Source organism: Rhinatrema bivittatum, chromosome 2, assembly GCF_901001135.1.
Source record: "Rhinatrema bivittatum chromosome 2, aRhiBiv1.1, whole genome shotgun sequence".
Taxonomy (NCBI): Eukaryota; Metazoa; Chordata; class Amphibia; order Gymnophiona; family Rhinatrematidae; genus Rhinatrema; species Rhinatrema bivittatum.
The window spans coordinates 411,852,314-411,872,330 of NC_042616.1; the positions used below are offsets into that span (position 1 = coordinate 411,852,314).

At 46.2% G+C, this 20,017-nt stretch overlaps 1 protein-coding gene across 3 annotated transcripts in view; it reads right to left on the bottom strand.

The window, feature by feature from the left end:
* LOC115084802 (arf-GAP with dual PH domain-containing protein 1-like) overlaps window positions 1-20,017 on the bottom strand; it is a 66,839-nt gene that overhangs the window by 39,760 nt on the left and 7,062 nt on the right. For 2 of the 3 annotated variants that reach the window (XM_029590106.1, XM_029590104.1), the window contains exons 2-3: window positions 5,484-5,617; window positions 5,271-5,362 (exon numbers count right to left, since the gene is read on the bottom strand). In XM_029590106.1, the coding sequence (XP_029445966.1) occupies window positions 5,271-5,362; window positions 5,484-5,617 (226 nt within the window). The remainder of the gene's footprint in view (window positions 1-5,270; window positions 5,363-5,483; window positions 5,618-20,017) is intronic. The other variant, XM_029590105.1, reaches the window with a different exon arrangement.

Here is a 20,017-nt window from a genome sequence, read left to right on the forward strand (position 1 = left end):
CATTAGCTTCTCTGAAAAGCAGACATTTTCTTCCAAAATAAAAAAAAAAAGCACCTATTGAATGTAGCACCTTTTTCTCGTAAATGGCAAATGTGCTACAGTGGTAGAGCCAGGGACATAGCCAATGACCCTACTGGCACTAAACATGTTCTGAATCTCCTTAATTCTTATTTCTATCACAAACCAGAAGCATTTATTCTAGGTCAGGGCTTCCTAACCCAGACCTGACTACTAGAGCTGGATTTAAGAGTTTTGTACCAATAGACAGGGGTGGAGAGTGGGGGGTGGGAGACCCTAGAGATCGGAAAGTGGGGGAAGTTCCTTTTCCCTCCACCACACCCCAAAATCCCAGATTGCTCCCCCTCCCCTTTGAAGTGGATTGTTGGAGCAGGCTCTTCGTTGCCACAGTTACACTCCATTTTGGCCTGGGTGTTTGGCACCATCAGAATTTGGTACCCTGGGCAAATTCCTAAGTTACCTATGGCTAAATCCAGGCCTGCTGACAATTCCACAGCAAGTGCGGTTTTCAGGATACTCACAATGAATATGCAAATGATTAATTTGCACATCTTGGGTCTCCAAAGTAGGCAAATTGATCTCATGCATCTTCCTTGTAGATAGCTTGAAAACCTGACAAGCTGTGGAATCAAAAGGACAAGTTTGGGAAGTCCTGATCTAGGACAAGTCTGTCAAACATGCAGCATGGCAACCTGTTTCTCCACATTCTCTCTAGTAAGTGGCCAAGCATATGGTCTACTAGTTTTCTTTCTTTTTTTTTTTTTTTAACAATGGAGCAGTAAGCTGCCTATCTGACACTGCCTCCCCAATTAGGATTATCAGAAGGACTCCGTGTCATCTAGAATGGAGAGATGCACTGCTTCCAGCATGCAATGCAGCAAAATAAGGACTGGCTCACCCTATTCCTGGTGACATGGAATCTTCTGGTAACCCTTTAATAAACCCGCTCCCCTGAAACAATCTCAAGACAGACGTGATAAAAATTTGGTGATAAAGTTAAAAAATATATATGTTTATGTTGCGCTAGAACAGTGTCAGCAGCGAACACTATATTTTTATTGGACTTCCCAGGGTACATTTTTTGATGGGCACCTAACTACACAAAACAAGCCAATTAGCAAACAAAATGTACCCACACAAACTGTGCATGAATATCAGATTACGCGGCTAAATATTCCCGCATTTGTTTAGATTTACTAAACCATTTTTCCATATTGTTATGATTCGTGGGTTTCGTGGACTCTTGGCCCAAGGTGGATGTTGATGCTACTTGAGTTGGAGGGGGCCCCACAAGTCCACACCGTCAGGAGGTGAGGTCAGCTGTAGCAGGGACATGACTGTAGTTGGAGAAGAGAGGATGTCCTGCGTCACTGCCATGTGCAGGTACCTGCACTAGGAAATACTGTGAGGCACCCTGAGGAGCAGGATGTTGAGACACAGTCTGAAGGAGTCATAATACTAGGCAGGGCTGAGTGTACAATGTACCAGAAGAGAAGCTCCCAGGCAGAGGTGCGCTGGGCAGACCCCGAGGAGCGGGGGAGCGCGGAGACAGGATTTCTGACGAGGAAAGTGCAGAGACTGTCCCGAGGGGTGGGACAGCGCAGCAATAGAGTCTCAGGTGATGACGTAGAGGCTGCCCCGAGGAGCAGGGAGCGTAGAGCGAACCACTGGTGTAATGAGTGAAGACTGCCCCGAGGAGCAGGGAAGTGAAGATTCAAAGTCTCTGATGGAATGACGTAGGGGCTGACCCGAGAAGCGGGTTAGCGTAGAGTCAAAGTTTCTGGTTGTAGCAAGGTAGAGGCTGCCCCGAGGAGCGGGGAAGCGTAGAGGTGTAATTTCTGGTGAGGAGCGCAGGAGCTACCCCGAGAAGCGGGGAAGTCTGGAGACCAGGTCTCCCGAGGAAAGCACAAGCAGGCCCCTGAGGAGCGGGTACCCAAGCCAGAGTCCAGATAGCAGGTAGAGATCCAATGCAGGAACCATGGGTCCGGAGACGCAGGAACAAGCACCAGTGAGGCAAAGGAACTCGCTGCCAAGTCAGTTTGCATAGGCCAAAGGAGGTGCTTAAGTATCCCAAGGTGATGATGTCATCAGTCGGGGACAGTCCAGAGATTCCCGCCAATGGTCCTTAAATAGAGAAGGGATAGTGCCGCGCATAGGAGGGCACGGAGTCGGAGCGTGGGCCAAAAAAAAAAAAACAGCGCCATCTTGGCACGGGCCATCCATTACTCCTTCCATGTGACAGAGGTCGACCAATGGCACTGGTAGCCCGTCACATGGTAAGGGCAAAGGGCCACGGCGCCATTTTGTTTACTGGCAGCTGACGGCCCGAGAGTGGGAGATCGCTCCCGGGACCCCCGCTGGACCATCAGTGACTTCAGGCAAGTTTTTGGGGGAGTCGGGAGGGTGGGGGGGTTGTAAATACTAAATTTGAAGGGTTGGGGGTAGGCTTGGGTTTGTTTTTTTTTAAATAAATTTGCCCCTTCCCCCCCCCTCCCCCGCGCGCTAACCCGAACAATGAATTTTCCCCGACATACGAAGAAAATCTGTCTCGGGATTCGGGTCCTCCGACCCATGCCGAATTGGACTATTTCTTTGAAATTTTCCAATTCGGCAAAAATGATTGCACATCACTAATAACAGTCGTCCGTACCCCCCCCCCCCCCAGGGGTTTGGGTTTTGAAGGATGAGTAGCATGGAATTGTTGATGAGCTCCTTATCCAGGATATTGATGGCAGGCTCCCAGCTATTTTCTTCTGGGCCGAAGCCCTCCCAAGACATTTCTTTCCTCGCTTACGTATATCAAGAATGTCTTGAACCTGGTAGATTACATCCACTTCGAAGGAGACAGGTTGGGAGTCCGGAGCCTTCTTGGAGAATCCAGACAGTACCAGAGGTTTTAGCAAGGATGATTGAAAAGCATTGTGGATTTTAAGAGTGGTTGGGAGCCGCAGTTTGTAAGTGACTGGACCCAAACGGCGGATCACCGTGAAAGGGACCGATGTACCTAGGAGCGAAGTGGGAAGAAGGGAGTTTAAGATGGATGAAGTGAGTACTGAGCCACACTTTCCTCCTGGATTAAACTGAGGAGCTTCACGGGTGACGAGCGTCAAAGAATCTTTTGGCTGTGTGGGCCACTTTCTGTAGCAAAGAGTGGTAGTAATTGGCAAAGCCAAGGAATCTTTGTAAGGAGTGAAGGCCCATAGGCCTGCAGCCAATCTCTGATGCTTTTCAACTTTTGAGGATCCATTCTGAACACCTGACTGGAGGACTATGTAGCCAAAGAAGGGGATGGTTTCCTGCTCGAAAGAACATTTTTCAAGTTTGGCATAGAGTTGGTTGTCTCGAAGGCGCTGGAGGACGTGAGAGACATCAAGACGGTGGCTCTGAAGGTCCTTAGAGAACGCCAGAACGTCGTCAAGATACACCACAATACATTGATATAACATCCCTGAAGACCTCATGCATTACATTTTGGAACACAGCTGGGGCATTGCTATAGGCCAAACGGCATCACAAGATATTCAAAGTGGCCGTCTCGGGTGTTAAAAGCTGTCTTCCATTCATTTCCTTTGTGGATACAAACCAAATTGTAAGCTCCCCTGAGATCCAATTTGGAGAAAATCTTCACTCCCTGAAGCCGGTCAAAAAGTTCAGAGATTAAAGGAAGAGGATAGAGGTCTTTCAGGGTGAATTGTTTTAAACCCTGGTAATCAATGCAAGGGCGGAGTGATCCATCTTTTTTCCCTACAAAATGAATCCCGCACCAGCGGGAGATTTGGAGGGTCAAATAAACCCCTTGGCCAGATTCTCGTGGATGTAGTCAGACATGGCCTGAGTTTCAAGTGATAGAGGGTAAATCCTTCCTCAAGGAGGCTCGGAGTTGGGTAGATTAATAGCGCAATCATACACTCGATGCGGAGGGAGAGTGTCCGCAGCCTTCTTAGAGAACACATCAGCATAGGAAGAGTACTGTGAAGGGAGGCCAGGAGGTAAAATTGAAGTCCTGTTCATCCCCGACATCCGCTTCTAGCAGGGGTTTGTCTCGGGGTCCCTGGTCCTCCGGATTGGACTCCTCTGAGGTAGCGTCAGCTTGTGGAATGAGATGTGCCGCACCTAAGGGGACCTGAACCCTGCTCCAGGGGTCTTGAACGTTTGGAAACATTGGTACCAGGAAGCGCCGTGGATCTACCTCCCAGGCGTCTTTTATGTGCTTTTTTGTTTTATAGGCTTTATGCAGAAGTAGAATAAAATCCGAGGAGAAAGAGGATGAGGAGGAGTCTGAGGCCTTCTCAACGCCATCCTCCCCGTTGCCTGCTGCTCCTGTCAGCAGCTGCCGCCCCCCCCCCCCCCCCGGAGGCTGCCTCCTACAGGACAAGGGAGGGGGATCCAACCCTCCCTGCCTCTGCAAGCCGTGTTGCTGTGCGAAAACTGCGCAAAATAGCGTCCATTCCCGCAGTAAGCGGAAACAGGTCTGGAGAGGGAGACCTCGGGTGTTGGCTCCTCCTGATGCTTATCCATGCCGAATCACGGCCTTCGCAGCTCCATCTGACATGCTCTCCCCCCAGCATCATCAATTTGGCGAGAGAAAGAGAGAGATAGAAACCTGAACCACCAGCGGCGAAAGGTCTCTCCTCCCCATGGAGGTAAAAACAGAGGCCGACTGTGCACTGCCTTCTCGGCCACTTGCCTTCAAAAACTTTTTTTTTTCCAGTTGCTCCGCGGGTCCTGTGCCGTACATGGGTGAGTGAGCCGGGCTCCCCGGTATCACCCGAGCCAGGAGTGGATGCAGGGTCCTCAACCTCCCCAACTCCGGTGGCCTCAAGAACCAGGGGGATGGTCCCCTCAGGACCTGGCAATCCCCTGGGAGGCAGTAAAAACCGGCTTCTTACATTTATTTATTTATTTTTTAAAGAGCCAGTCCTGAATAACCTAGACTAACCCTAAAGTTACTACCTCAACTTTTTTGTTTTTCCTCTCAAACTAAACTAACACAGACTGCAAGATTTTGACCCTCCACCATCTGCTGGAGACATACTGACGGACTGCAGGTGGCACCTCAGGATATAGGGCAGAGTCAGTCAAAGCTTTCTCTGTCTCCATCTGCTAGAAGGAAGGCAAAACCAGGAGTCTGGACTGATCCTGGTACATACAGGGAAAACCACATTTTGATCCTTCAGCGAGAGGGTCCTTCATCATGGGGCCCATCTCCCTCCCTGCCCCTTAAAAGACATATAATGATGGCACTTTCTTACTGGCAGTCCAGGTGCGTTGGTTGATAGTAGTACACGGGTACATGCGCCTCGTAGGTGGCCTTCGCCTCCGCATTCCCATGTTGTGCCATGAACTGCAAAGCAAGATAGACAAAGGCATCAGTGAGCTATTTTCTTGGCCATGCACTCTGCCAGCTCAAGGCTTCACGTCTCTTCACCTTCCCACCCCTGCCACAGGGCTGCGCTCAGCCTCACCTGCACCTGTGTCTCATCCCAGTGATCCATCTTGAGGGACTTCACCTTGCTGATGGACAGGATGTTGCGGTGGATGCCAGAGCAGCTCAAGCAGATAAAGATTCCCAGGCTGCAGGAGGCCCAATCTGGGTCTGCTAAGAGAAAACAAAATCTAAACAGCTTCCAGTTCTAGTGGGCAAGAACAGATGAGGAGGGTGGAGAACAGCAAAGTGGATTTCGATTGGCAGCAGGGAACTAGGGATTGGGGTGACAGGACTGATTCAATGTTAACAGGAACAAACAGTCAGTTCTGATTTTGCCTCATTGTATGTATGTATGGATGGATGCATAGATCTAATTTCTGTAAAAGAAAAAAAAAAAAAAAAAACACGTAGGACTACAAGTCCACTGGTGCAGTGGGAGTGAAAGCAGGGACAGTTCAGCCCATTCCTTGATCTGGATTATGAATTACCCCTATGCTTTGGATGGGGAGTACCACATGAGAAATTATATTTACTAATATGATTTATCTTCAGGTTCATAGCCTGAGAGGGGGATGAGACAGGGTCCCGGTCACCCCGACACCACAATTCTGTGCCCTTCCCAAACAACTCTCACTTGTGGCACCACAGACCAGAAAAAAATCATCACACTAGAATAAAACAGTAATTAACCCTTTTACTAGTATTATGTATGTAGACAGTAAATCCAACCAGAACATTAAATGGGAAACTTACAGTAGTGAAGTATAATATAAACTTGCAGTTTTCTTATTTTAAATCAAGAAATGCAAAAATAACATTGAGCATGATCTGTTAGCCACGGCAACCAACATACTCATATGGATGGAAAAAAAAATAAGGAACACTAATAAAGAAAGATTGGGGAGGGGGGAAATCAGTGAAGTGCACAACTTTCAAAAATTGTCTTATCCCTGAGTACTCAAAAAAAAGGGGGGGGGGAGGACAACAGATCCATCCCAATGCCACTAGTTTGTAAAGGGCACCTTGTCCCTAACACAAAATTGTTTGGGAAAAAAATCAAGAAAATGAAGAAGTCCCCTTGATGGTGGAGCTGGTTAGAAGATAAACCAAACAGATGAGCACTGCAGTGTGTGGAAGGTCTCTCTCTCCTGAGGAGCTACCCAAATGGTTTACTTGGTACTAAACAGAAAGCGGGCCTAGTTTCAGTCTCTTACATAAAGACCCCAGTCCATCAGCTTCTCTTTCCCTACCCTCTCTCATGTGGCTGTGGCAAGGGTTTATGCTTGACCTCAGCTGAAAGGCTGAAGCAGTTAAGATGAGATACTGAATTTGTGACAAAAGGCAAGGAAATAAATTTTGTCTCTCCTCTGCTAAGATATTCTTTGTGCAAAGTTTAGATTACTTAACTCAGGAGGGTGATCCAGCCATGTGCTCCTGGGCCTGGATGTCTCTGGAAAAGAAGACTCTCAGTCTTTCAGCTCCTGGCTCTTCTGTCCCTTGTTGGGATTTTACTCATACCTCAGCTAAGAAAGAATAGCTGTCTCTCTCCCTATTTCCTCAGAGCGCAGACTTCTGTCTCTCCCTCTTGATAATTAGTTCCTCAGGAGAAGAACTGATTGCAGTTACCAGATACACTCTTCTCTTCCTGGCTCCAACTCCTCACACACAGACAGAACCAACCAAATTATGCTTTTTCTACCTTAAATGGTCTCCCGGCATTCTTTTATCTTCCTTCTCTGCTGGCTGTCTAGTGCTGTTCTCTGAGCAGGTTAAACACTACAGCCTTTTTCCCAAATTAATACTGTGAGTGATGGAATATCTGTCAGTCACATGAGAGCACAAAGGGGTTTTGACATATTTTTATATCCTTTCATCTTGGCTGTGGTGGTTTGCAGTCTCTAGAGCAGAGGTTCTCAACCTTTTTTTGGCCGGGACACACCTGACAGATGGTTCTCACATGCGTGAAACACTGAACATGTGACCATCATGGGGCTAAATGTAAACATGCACTCTGCATCCACAGGAATCCCTCAACCCCCAGCAATGAGTGCAGAGCAGATTTGGGCATTACCCTGTACAACTCGCCATACAAAAAAGATATTCTGGTTCTGATGACATCTCAGTGTAAGCAAACAAACTCCCTTTACTAACCAGGCACAATAGCCTTCCTTATGAAAAGACAGTAATTTACCACTAAATGCATATCCTATTGAGAAAACACAACAAATAAGATTGATACAAATGCCTACATGCTAGTAAATTACCTTACCTCGGTCACACACCCGAACTGACCTTCACCAAGTACAGAAAAAACCACAAATTATAAATATGGAGACAGAAACTGGAATGGAAAACCAAAAAAGCCACTCTGCATGCAATGCGAACCTGGAGAAACGGAAAGAGAAATATAGCACCTACAGGATTTGCAATAATGCACACAAACTAACCCACACAAAGTTTCTCCTGTATTATGGAACACACTCAAACAGTAACAATCCTATCTAAGAAATACAACTATTAAACCAGGCCCTAAACACTAATACATTTCCTATTGGGAAAACAGAATAAGCCAAGCTGCTATAGAACCCCACACAGAACTAATTGTAAAGCTATACTAAAAATGTTACAAAACAGCTGCTGAACAGAATAATATCCAACAATTAAAAACTCATAAAAATTATTAAAACATGTCCAAATATCAATAAAATATTTCAAAACAGCAGACATTGCATAATACCCAATTAAACTCTGGAATTTGTTGCCAGAAGATGTGGTTAGTGCAGTTAGTATAGCTGTGTTTAAGAAAGGATTGGATAAGTTCTTGGAGAAGTCTATTACCTGCTATTAAATAAGTTGACTTACATAATAACCACCGCTATTACTAGCAACTGTAACATGGAATAGACTTAGTTTTTGGGGTACTTGCCAGGTTCTTATGGCCTGGATTGGCCACTGTTGGAAACAGGATGCTGGGCTTGATGGACCCTTGCTCTGACCCAGTATGGCATGTTCTTATGTTCTTATAATTAAAATGGCAGTCAATTAAGAAAAATAAATTTTAAAAGCTACCTTTACTTACCCTCTCCAGCAACTCTCCTACTCCTTTCCCTTCCAGGCCGATAGCACTCACCAGAAGCAGCAAGAGCTGCTGAACGCTCTGTCCTCACAGTCCTCTTCCTTAGCGCCCACAACCAGTCACTCACACACAACACCCAATTAGACCCCATGACCAGTCTCAGTCTCTCTCACACCAGTCATCTTCCTGACCAGTCTCTCTCTCATACACACACTAGTCATCTACCTGACCAGTCCTCTCTCTCACACACACAGAAACACATCACCTCCCTGACCAGTCTCTCTCTCAGTCACACTCATGCTCTCTTATATACAAGCTCTCAATCACACACAATGCTCTCGCACCCATTCACACCAGAGCTCACCCAGGCACCGATTCACACCCACAAGCTCTCACCCAGGCTTCATTCACACCCACACATACAAGCTCTCACCCAAGCATCCATTCATACCAACTCTCACCCTGGCACCCATTCACACCCACACACACAAGCTCTCACCCCAGGCACCCAACACACACAAGCTCTCACCCATCACACCCACAAGCCACAAGCTCTCACCCATGCAGTCATTCACACCCACAGTCACAAGCTCTCACTTAGGCACCCATTCACACCCTCAGACACAAGCTCTCACCAGGCACCCATTCACACACAGACACACAAGCTCTCACCCAGGCACTCATTCACACCCACACACAAACTCTCCAAAAATCTCTTCTTCCTTCACTGCAGGGATGGGCTCCAGTTCCACCGTGTCTTTATTCCAGTGGGCCTTCTTTTTTCGCCGCCACGGGGATGGGTTCCCGAGGTGGCCTCGGTTGGGGTTGGGTTTTCCTTTTCGCCGCCATGGGGATGGGCTCCCATGGCGGCCTTGCTTCGTTAGGATTCAACACTGCCATTCCTCCCACCCCACCCCCGGGCTATGTGATGCCTGCCTCACCAGCCAATCAAAGGCTTCCTCCCATCTTCCTACTCCCACTGGCAGGCAGAATGAAGGAGGCTTCCCATTGGGCAAAGGGGGTAGGAAGAAAGGAGGCTTCCAATTGGGCCATGGGGGCTGGAAAAAGGGAGAAGAAAAGTGCAAAGGGGCAGTGGGACACCGGGAGACACAACATACCTGCTGGTGTTTGGAGACACAACCCGGTTGAGAAGTACTTGCTGCTCTAGAGGGTTAAAAAATCCTTTTTGGCAGATCCAAAACACGTCACTCAGATCCAGGTACAACTCGGTCCACATTGTAAGGCTTCAACATATGATAATCTCATGGGGGCTGGAACTTGGTTTATAGTAGCTTGCTACATTTAGATGAATTGTTCTGGCTTTTTGCTAGAAATGGATTCCCTGTGTGGAGGAATCTTATATGCTGCTGCTAAAGATTTTGGTTTTGCTAGTGTCTGCCGATGTTTACTGTAGAAACAATTGAGCTTGTTGAAGATACCCTAAAGTCTGTGTTTAATCAGGCATTATTGGCTCCACCAATCCAAAGTGTGGACTGAACTCTTTGTCCAGGGTTTGGTTTTGCCTGAGATAGAAGTGTTGATAATAGAACTGGTATTAGCATGAAGAAGCCATTTCACTTGGGAGTGGCAGTTGTCAGTTCAACCACAGAAGGGAAAATTTCCTTGTCCAGTAAAGAAAGACCTCTGAATTCAGTCCACTACACATCTGCTCAACCATTTTCCAATGAACCCCAGTAACCAATGAAAGTTTTAGACTCCCCAGCAGCTGGTTTTATTTTATGTAACCTAGTTGGTTGCATACCATAGAGTATGCGCTTTTGTAGGTACTCTATAGTCAATGTGTTGTATACATTTATTTTCACTCACAAAGACTTCAGGCCACGATTTAATCATAGGCCTAAAACACTTTTCAAAACAATAATTTGACTACTGGACCAGTAAAAGAAAACCTTTTTGGAGTAAAAAGAATTCTAGAACTAGAGCTCATAAAAATATGGCAGAAAAGGACCATATGGCCTATCTAGTCTGCTAATCCACACCTACTACTAAGCTCAACAATCCCTATTATGACCCTATGCTTGCCTCATGTGTTTTTCTTTTTTTTAATTCAATTTTCAAAATATAAAACTTCAAGATAACTTGAGATGAAATAAATTGCAATATAGAAATAACATCAAAGAAAAATACAAAGCAGATCATATAATCACCTAAAGTAACTAACATTTCTAGTTCATCAAAAAAGGAGATAACAATACCACAACCCAAAAAGAAATATGTCTGCAGGAAATCATGACTAGGCAGCATTGATAATTATATGTGAGCACATTTTGTAACTCAAGAAGTTACTACAGGAATGGATTGTCAGAAGATAATTTTAGGCAGCTTAGCTAGATTCCAGAAGACTTTGTGACACAAAGAGAGCTATGGATCAGAACGGGACCCAATGATTGATGATTTAAGTACAAGGATTGTAATCACACTATAACCATCTTATTTCCCCCTTCATTCCTGAGATTCCCTGACACCAATGGGCTGATAATGAGTTAAGATAACCTCAAAAGACATCTGGTGTCTCTTAAACACTGGAAGATCAAAGACTAGTACTGAAATATCTTCCTAACAAGCTGGTTGTAAACCTTTGGTTAAAGTGCAAATTGAAACACCTAACTTGCAGTCACTGGACTAAAGATATATAAAGCTGTTTGCAACAGGAGTTGTTGAATGAGCCACGAACAAGAGAACTATGTGGAGTTCCCGGCATAGTACAATCTTCCATTTTCGAGAATACACAATTCCATAGCAGGGAGAAACCTATGAGGAGAGTATTCTTTGTATAATACCTTTTCCTTATTCTTATGATTTCAGTCTTATTTACTTGATTAATCTACGTAATGCCTACTATATTGTGTGTTTGTATTGATATTCATTATGATATTGTTTCTCTTTGCTGATTTCATACCATATATTTACAACATTTAGTAAGATAAGTTTTGCTTTACCAGATTGTGTGTAGAGTGTTATATGACATAATACACCCATATATGGATTCAAGGGAACAATTTGATCCTGCTGAACAATTTTATCACTCAAAAATGGTTAGTTGGGATGGCTCATATAAATAATATAGGAAACCTCCTTGCATTTAACATATCATTTACAAGTAAATTTCAAGAAAAACTGAGCATTCAACAGCAATACCATAGGTCTCATAAATAAAAATTATTTCTGCGACTTCTGAGTGATTTTGGCCATGATGGAGAAGATCCTAACTTTGCACTAGAGGAAGAATAAGGGTTAAAGCTTAGCTAAGCAGTAGACTCAGGAGTAAAATCAGAAGATATTTCTTCACTGAAAGGGTGGTGGATGCATGGAACAAGCTCTTAGTGGGGGTGAAAGAGGCAAAAACAATATAGTTCAAGAAAGCACAGGACAGGTACAGAAGATAATTGTGAAATTGTGAAGATAAAAGTGAAGGGAAAGTGTTGTATCGGAGGTGGACCCTTGGGCCGAGGTGGGGTTGACACAACCCGTAGGTAAGGACCTACGGGTCCCCAGCGTCAGCAAGCAGAGTGGGCTGATAGACAGAGGCTGCTGGAGCTTCACCTATACCAGCCCTCGTTCCCCGTGGGATGATCCTTTGGGTGCCAGGGCTGGCAGGACTTAGGTGGGCCTCTGTGTGTAGTCGAAATAAGAGTTGGTTCAGCCCAGAGACAGCAGGTGAGAGATGGTACAGTCTTATTCTGGACTCGCTAATGTCCTGGAAACTCAGGTGCCAATGGAACAGAGGCAGACAGAGGGCGCTCGAGCAAAAGCAGGCCAAAGCCTGAAGAAACCACGTCCAGGGAGCAAGCTGAACAGGTGTCCAAGGGCAGGCTTGAGTCAGGGCTGGCGGCAATCTGGAGGCAATGGCAAGCAAGGCTGAGGTCTGATCACAGAGATGGTCAAAAGCGTAGTCAGGCAAGGCAGAGGTCTAAACACGGAGATAGTCAAAAACGTAAACAGGCAAAGCGGACGTCTGGGTCTGGAGATAGGCAATAGTGTAGTCGGACGAAGCAGAGGTCTGGGTCTGGAAATAGGCAGTAGCGTAGTCAGGAGAAGCAGAGGTCTGGATCTGGAGATAGGAAGTAGCATAGTCAGGAGAAGCAGAGGTCTGGGTCTGGAGATAGGCAGTAGCACAGTCAGGCGAAGCAGAGGTCTGGGTCTGGAGATAGGCAGTATCGTAGTCAGGCGAAGAAAGGGTCTGGGTCTCGAGATAGGCCATAGCATAGTCAGGTGAAGCAGAGGTCCAGGCTTGGAGAGGATCAATGGCAAAGTCAGGCAAAGCAAAGTCAAAGTCCGTATAGTCAATCTGAGGTATGAAGCAAGGTAGGAACCAGGAGACAGGAACCAGGAACAACGAGAAACAGGAACGCAGGGATGAGACGAATCTCTAGGAGGCAACGAGTACTCGACCAACGAGGAGACCTGTTGCAAAGGCAATGCTAGGGAGCGGAGCCTGAGGTTAAATACTGTAGCTAAGTTGACGTCATCATCTGGGGCCGCGGCTAGGTTCCCGCCATGGACCCTACTTAAGGATCAATGGTGCGCGCGCGCGCCTAGGGAGGGGCAAGGCGCGAGTAGCAGTGTCTCGGCCCATGCGGAGAGGCCCGACGAGAAATGGTTACAGGACTGGGTACACCGGGGACTGTAGCAGAGCCGGAGGCACCAGGGGAGGCCCAAGGATGGAGCTGATAGCCCACCGCCGCCAGCGAGGAGGAACCAGAAGCTGGAGTCGCTGTAGAAAGGTGAGGGGGCTGTGCCGTGGGTCTGCCGTGGATGGCACGTGTAACAGAAAGTCAGAGATCAGCTGGGGTTTATGGCAATGCAGCAGAAACTGGGCACACTAGATTGGTCCTTATTTGCTATGATAGTCTATGCTTCTGTGCTTTTCTACTGGTGAAGAGTGGCAATAAAAAGCCACATATGTAAAACAACATCAGTGAAGATATTAAACAGCATCTCCATATGTTTAGAAATTTGACAGTTAAAAGTTGGCAACCCTAGCTCAGGCCTAATCAAGAACTCGCAGAGATGCAGCTTGCTGTAATGGAAACTATGCACATATAACAACCCCTGGGTACGCCAGCCCAGAAGGGAAGCGTTTGCAATATTATATGTGAATAAAACTAGAGTTGTCAGGAAGCTGAAGAGGAGAAAGAGAGAGCGCATGAGACTAGCTTGCTTGCTGAGAGGAATTGGGAGAGGGAGTCTTCCTGCTCCAACTGGAAAAGAAAAAAGGGTCTCCTAGTTCAGTGACTTAGGAAAAAGCATCTTGAATGTTCATCCACTGAGATTGTTGCATTAGCAACCCTCAGAAAATGTCCAGTCCAACTAAAGGAAAAGAGAATAATCCAGACAAGCTTTAAAGATTGCGGGTAAAGGGGAAAGTCTGTAGGAGCAACAGAAAACCTTAGAGGCAAGGGAGGCTAAAGGGATCCCAGGCATTTGAATTTATGTTTGTTTTTTGTACTTGGCTAGAATTCTGAAGAAGAAACTTTTTTTTTGTCAATTCGGTCTATCTTCTATTTTGCATCAGCAGATTTTCATTGGTTTGAAAGAACAATTTGGAGTGAGAAGCATTTTTATTTATTTATTTGTTTATTTATTTAGGATTTTTATATACCGACCTTCTCAATACAAGTATCAAATCAGGTCGGTTTCCATAGAACAAAACTGTCGCGGTTAAGGCGTTACAATCCCCAGGGCGGCTCAAGAGAATCTGCTGCCTGAGGCGAGGGATGAGATGGCGCTCCCCCAGCCCCACCTGACCTCACTCCACCAGGGAGTGGCACAAGTCAAATCATCAAGCGTGGAGACTCTAAGCAGTCTGGCCCTTTGAGTGATTTGAAATGTTGCAGAAGGGGAAAGAAGGGGGTCAGAGTTCCCAGGGGAGTGGCAGAGTGATGTTTCTAGGAAGCTGGCAACCCGCCATACGCCCAGGAACCCTAAGACCTGCCTCCCACCTTCCCCAGCACTTTCCCCCTGGAGAAGTGGGAGATGGGTGAATGGTGGGGGGGGGGTCTGTGTGTGGCGCACACTTCCAAGCCCGTTGCAAGGGCATAAGGCCAGACTAGGCCCTGTACAGCCTTGTTCCCTCCCCCCATGCCCTTCACCACCCACAATTACAAATTCTGCATTTTATAATAACACATTTTACATGAAAAAGGACATTCAAAATACAGTCTTCTGAGGTAAAGATATCAAAACAACATATATATTATTTTTACATGCATTGTTATGTGTCAGCCAAAAACCCTGCAAAAAGCAAAAAACACACTTGGAATGCATTACATTACATCATTACATTACATTACATCATTGTAATGTATAATTGGGTGTGGGGCCTTTGGTCCTCAGAAAGCCATGAGTTAATTGAATTATAATATAATAAACCCTCCTGAATCAAAACAGCACTAACTGCCAGCATTCAAACAGTAAAAACCCTACCTAAGAAAGGCAACACTGCAAATATTACTCCAGATCCTAAACACCAATACACCACCTATTAGAAAAGCAGAACAAAACAGGCTTCCATAAATCCCTACATAGAAACTATATGCTAGTAAAATACCTCACCTCAGTCACACATGCAGAACAGACAGAAAAAAGTGATCATAAAATATAAAAAGAAACGTGCAGTTGGAAATTGCAAACTTCAGACAGTGTATATTGTTCAAGAATGGAAAAACAGAAATATCGCATTTCTCACAAAATAAATAAAATCATGAAATATAAAAAACATCATAATAGGAAACCCATACTAATAAGAATAAATTTTCAAAACAGGAATCGAAACAAATAACATTCAATAATTAACTCATATAAACATTTATTTGAATTTACCAAACACCAATAAAATATTTCAAAACAGCAGCTAAATCAAGTAAAATCCAATATTTAAAACAAGGCTAAAAATTATCCTATGTTCTCCATGCATGGGAACTTTTGATTTCCATTCACCCTGAGAATGTCATGGACTAGTTTGGGAGAGAGAGGGTGCATACTTTTATCTCCTCTCTCTCTATATACACACACTCGCTTACATACACGTTCGTTTGTTCTCTCTCACACATGTTCATTCTCATGCACATACTCTCTCACACTCACAGCAAAGGTTCTCTCACACACAGGCTCTCTCTCCCTCTCTCATACATAGGCTCTCTTACATTCACTGGCTCTCTCTCTCCCTCACTTTCATACGCACAGGCTCTCTCACCCTGTTTCTCTCACATACAAGCTTTCTCTTACTCACTGGCAGACACTCTCACTCACTGGTGCTCTCTCTCCTCACTCACACGCAAGCTTTCTCTTACTCACTGGAATTCTCTCCCTCTCTCACACACACAAGGTGCCTCACAATCTCCCTCTCACAAACACCCAAACACATACAAGCTGTCTCTCACTTACTGGAGCTCTCTCAGTCTCTAGCGCCCATGAGCACTCGTATATCTCTTATTCTCTCTCTCAGACACATACACATACATACACATACACACATACACAAATCTCTCTCTATCACACACAAGCTCTCACTCACTGGCACTCTCTCCCTCTCACACAAACAAGCTGTCTCAGATTTTCCTTCTCATACACACACACAAGCTGTCTCTCACTCACTGGTGCTCTCTCCCTCTCTCTCACTACCACTCTTAGACTGGAGCCTCTGCTTAAGATGATGCCTTTCTGGGCCTTTCCTTATACATTGTGGACAGCACAGGAGGTGTCAACAGCTCCGCTGGGCCTTTTTTATTCACTGTGGCAGGAGGCCTTCCTTTTTTTTGTGGTGAGCGAGAGGGGGAGATACTGATGGCCCGAATGGGCCTTTTTTTCGTGCCGCTGCAGGGAGGAGAGGTGCCAGCGGACTTTAATTGCACGCCGCGGGAGGGAGGAGAGGTGCTGGCGGCCTTTGTTTGCGCGCCGTGGGCGGAAGTCTGAAGAAGGGGACTCGAGGCACTGGCTGTTGCTGCAGGAGGGAAAGGGGAAACACTTATGCAATTTCTCATAGTGCAGCACAACTGTAGGCTGTGGAGTGAAACCATAGCTCCTTCAGGCTAGATACTTTAGCAGATGTGCTGCTGCGCTGGACCAGAGGGACGGCTTCTGGATACACATAGGGTCTTCTATTTCATTCACTGGCAGGGGGTTGGAATTCCGCCGATGTTTAGCTAAATAAGTATCAGGAGGCATGGGGAGGTGGCCACTGAGCATTTTGGAGGGCACTTTTGCCATTCCAAAATTTTGCTGCCTGAAGCGGCCCACCTCACCCTGCCTCATTATAGAACCACCCCTGGATATCCCAATTCTTAAGTCACATCAGATTTTAAATTATGGCACCCATAGGTAAAGGATTACGGTAGGGGTATTTTCCTGTGGAAATTAAAGAACACTGGGGTAGTCCCAGTTTTTGGGAAACCAGTATTTGACGGCCTAAGCATGTTCCTATGTTGCCTATGCCTAAATCTTTCCCTGCTCCTAAGGGCTTTGAATAACTCTCCCCCCCCCCCCCCCCCACCCCCCCATCAGAAGAACCACCAGGGCTCTGCAGTAACCAAGAGTGAACCCCCATCTCCAATTCAGACTTCAGAAAAAAGGTTACATCAGGGCTTCCCAAACCTGTCCTGGGGACCTCATAACCCATTAGGTTTTCAGGATAACCCACTATGAACATGCATGCATTAAAAATCCAGTATATGCTAATTTCTCTCATGCATATTCATTGCATATATCCTGAAAATCCAAAGGACTGTGGGTCCCAGGTTAGAAAATGGGGAGAGAAATAGAAAGATGGAGAGGCAGGGGAGAAGTTTGGAAGGGAGGAGAGGAATTATGGAAGGTGAGGGAAGGTTTGAAGGCGAGGGAGAGAAGGGAAGGATGGAAGATGGGGGGCATCGGAAGATGAGAGAGCAAAAGCGGAAGGACATGGAGGACGAGATGGGGGATTGGAAAGTGAGGGGGAGAAAGGGAAGGAGGGAAAGTGAGGGGGGTGGAAGGGGGTGGAAGGGGAGGCTGGAAGATGAGATGGAGGGTTGGAAGAAAGGGAGGAGTTGGAAGGTAAGGGAAAGGAAGGGATGAGTTCAACCTTAAGTTAACAACACTTTGGGGAAGAAATATAATGTATTCAGCCTAGAATATGAGCGGTAGGTCCATTTGTTGGATCAGGGCTTTCCAAACTATCCTGGACACCCCACAGCCAGATGGGTTTTCAGGATATCTACAATGAACATGGATGAGGTAAATGTGAATATACTGGGTTTCCAGTGTATGCACATTTTGTCTCATGTATATTCATTGTGATATCCTGAAAACCCATCTGGCTGTGGGGATCTCAGGATAGGTTAGAAAGACTTGCGCTAGACGGTAGTATACGTATATTCTAGCAGGCAGCTCTCTCTATGGGGTCAATTTTAAAAGCATTGCTCGTGTGAAAATGCCCATATACACGAGTATATGGGCCGCGTGTAAGCCATGTGGATTTTAAAATCAGTGATTTCTGTGCATATATGTGCTTCCATGAGCAAAAAATAAGGGGCAGGGCATGGGCATTCCGGGGTGAAGCCAACTATTATGCGCCTATCTCCGTATTTTAAAACCAAAGGCTGCAGCATGCAAAGGCTTTTTAGCTACGTAACTTTACTGCTGCTCCTGACGAGGAGGAGCAAGACTGCAGATCTTTTAAGGCTTAGAGGACAGGTTGAGGGGTCCAGGTCAACTGGGGGGGGAGGGGGAGGGGGCATGCAGAATGAAGAACCAGAAGGGTCTGGATAACCTTGAGATTGACTGGGCAAACTGGTGGGCTAATTAGAAAAACTGGGAATGTCACTCAAGTGAGCATGTTGTAAAATCTGCTTGCATTCGCACAATAAAACCAGCAAAGTCCTATGGAAGTTATGCGAAATAGGTTTGCTCAAGTAAGCTCTTGAAATTAGGAGCATACTTATGCATGGTAGGCATATTTTAAATCATACACGAGTGGCTATACCTTCCGTATTTGAAGCTGTATCATCGATAGTCATTAGGCTTGTTGCGACCGTCGGTCATCGACGGCTTCGCCCCGCCTACCTTTCACTTCTTGTGGCTCCTCCCGCTCACCTCGGACTACTGGCTGCCATGGCGTCTGTTTGCCGTCCTCTCCGGCGTCCCCAGACCGGCTTTGGTGCTGTCTCACGCCATGCTCCTCCAAGGTACCTTAGGGCGTGCGCGTGCTCGCCGCCCTCATCTTATTTTCACGTTGGCGCAAACCTCAGGGGTGTCCCCTGATATGATGTCACGCCTCCCGGATATTTAAGCCTACAGTATTTGCTAGCTCATCAAGTTAGCAACGGATACCTTATGGATGGGATTCGCTCTCCGTACTGAAGCTGCTCTGCCACTCCAGCGCTTCTGGAACTCTTAAACCCTTCGGGGTTACTAATGGGGTACCCTCTCCTCGGGGGCCTCCTCTGCTTCTTTCAGGTGCCATCAGGAAACCGGTACTCGCTCCTCGAGGGCCCATGTTCCCTGAGTCGCTGCCTGCATCTTCAAACCCTTCTACTTGGAAGACTTCACCAACAGTTTCCATCAGTGAGTACAGATACCATCTATTCCACAGTACTGCTTCACTGGAACCAGGTACTCGCTCCTCGAGGGCCTTCCCTCCGCTCCGGTGCCAGACCTCTCGTCTAGTGGAATCTCTGTTACTGCTGCGTGAGTACAATACAACTGAGTCTCTCTACTCTAAGGGATCAGGTACTCGCTCCTCGAGGGCCTGCTCTCCCTGTCTCGGAGCTTCTCCTAATTCTACCTGGGACTCTGAATGCTTCTCATTGTGTGCTCATAACTCTGTCTCTTTCCACTACAGCACTGCCTAGCAGAGGATTCGCTGTTCCAGCGTTCTGTGGGAGACCTGCCCAGCCGGGCTCTACACCACTACTCACTACTGCCACCTCTGGTGGTTTCCAAAACTGTTTAATAAAAGATTCAAATCTGTGTTTGTGGCCAGAGTTTAGCCTGACACCGTGGTCCCTCATGGGACTGCCCCCCGTGGGCGTGGTCAGCTGCTACAATGTCCAAGGATCCACCCAAACACCATTAACCATAACAAGGCTCTACTTACAGACCTATGTCCTTCTGAAACTGCTATATGATAGAGGACCAGCTCTGTTCCTTAAAATTGTGGCTTGCAATGTTTTTTTCTGACCTGAGGTTGCAGGTTAAACTTGCAGTATAGCTGACATTCATTCGAACTCTGTGAAGCAGATAGAAATGGCGGTAATATTAATAATTGTTCAATCTGTTTGTTGAAGATCTGAAGACAGAGGAGCTACATTAACACCATATATATTACAGAAGTGCTACAGAAAACAAAAAAGTTTAAACCATGGCTGTAGCTTCTACACTGGCTCATGCAGCTCCTGAGTTTTTCTGTTCCAGTCCATTCCCCTCTGGCTCACAAAACTAAAACAGACGCCATACAAGTGCTGAGTCAGCAAATAACGCAAAACCAAAAGCCCAGACAG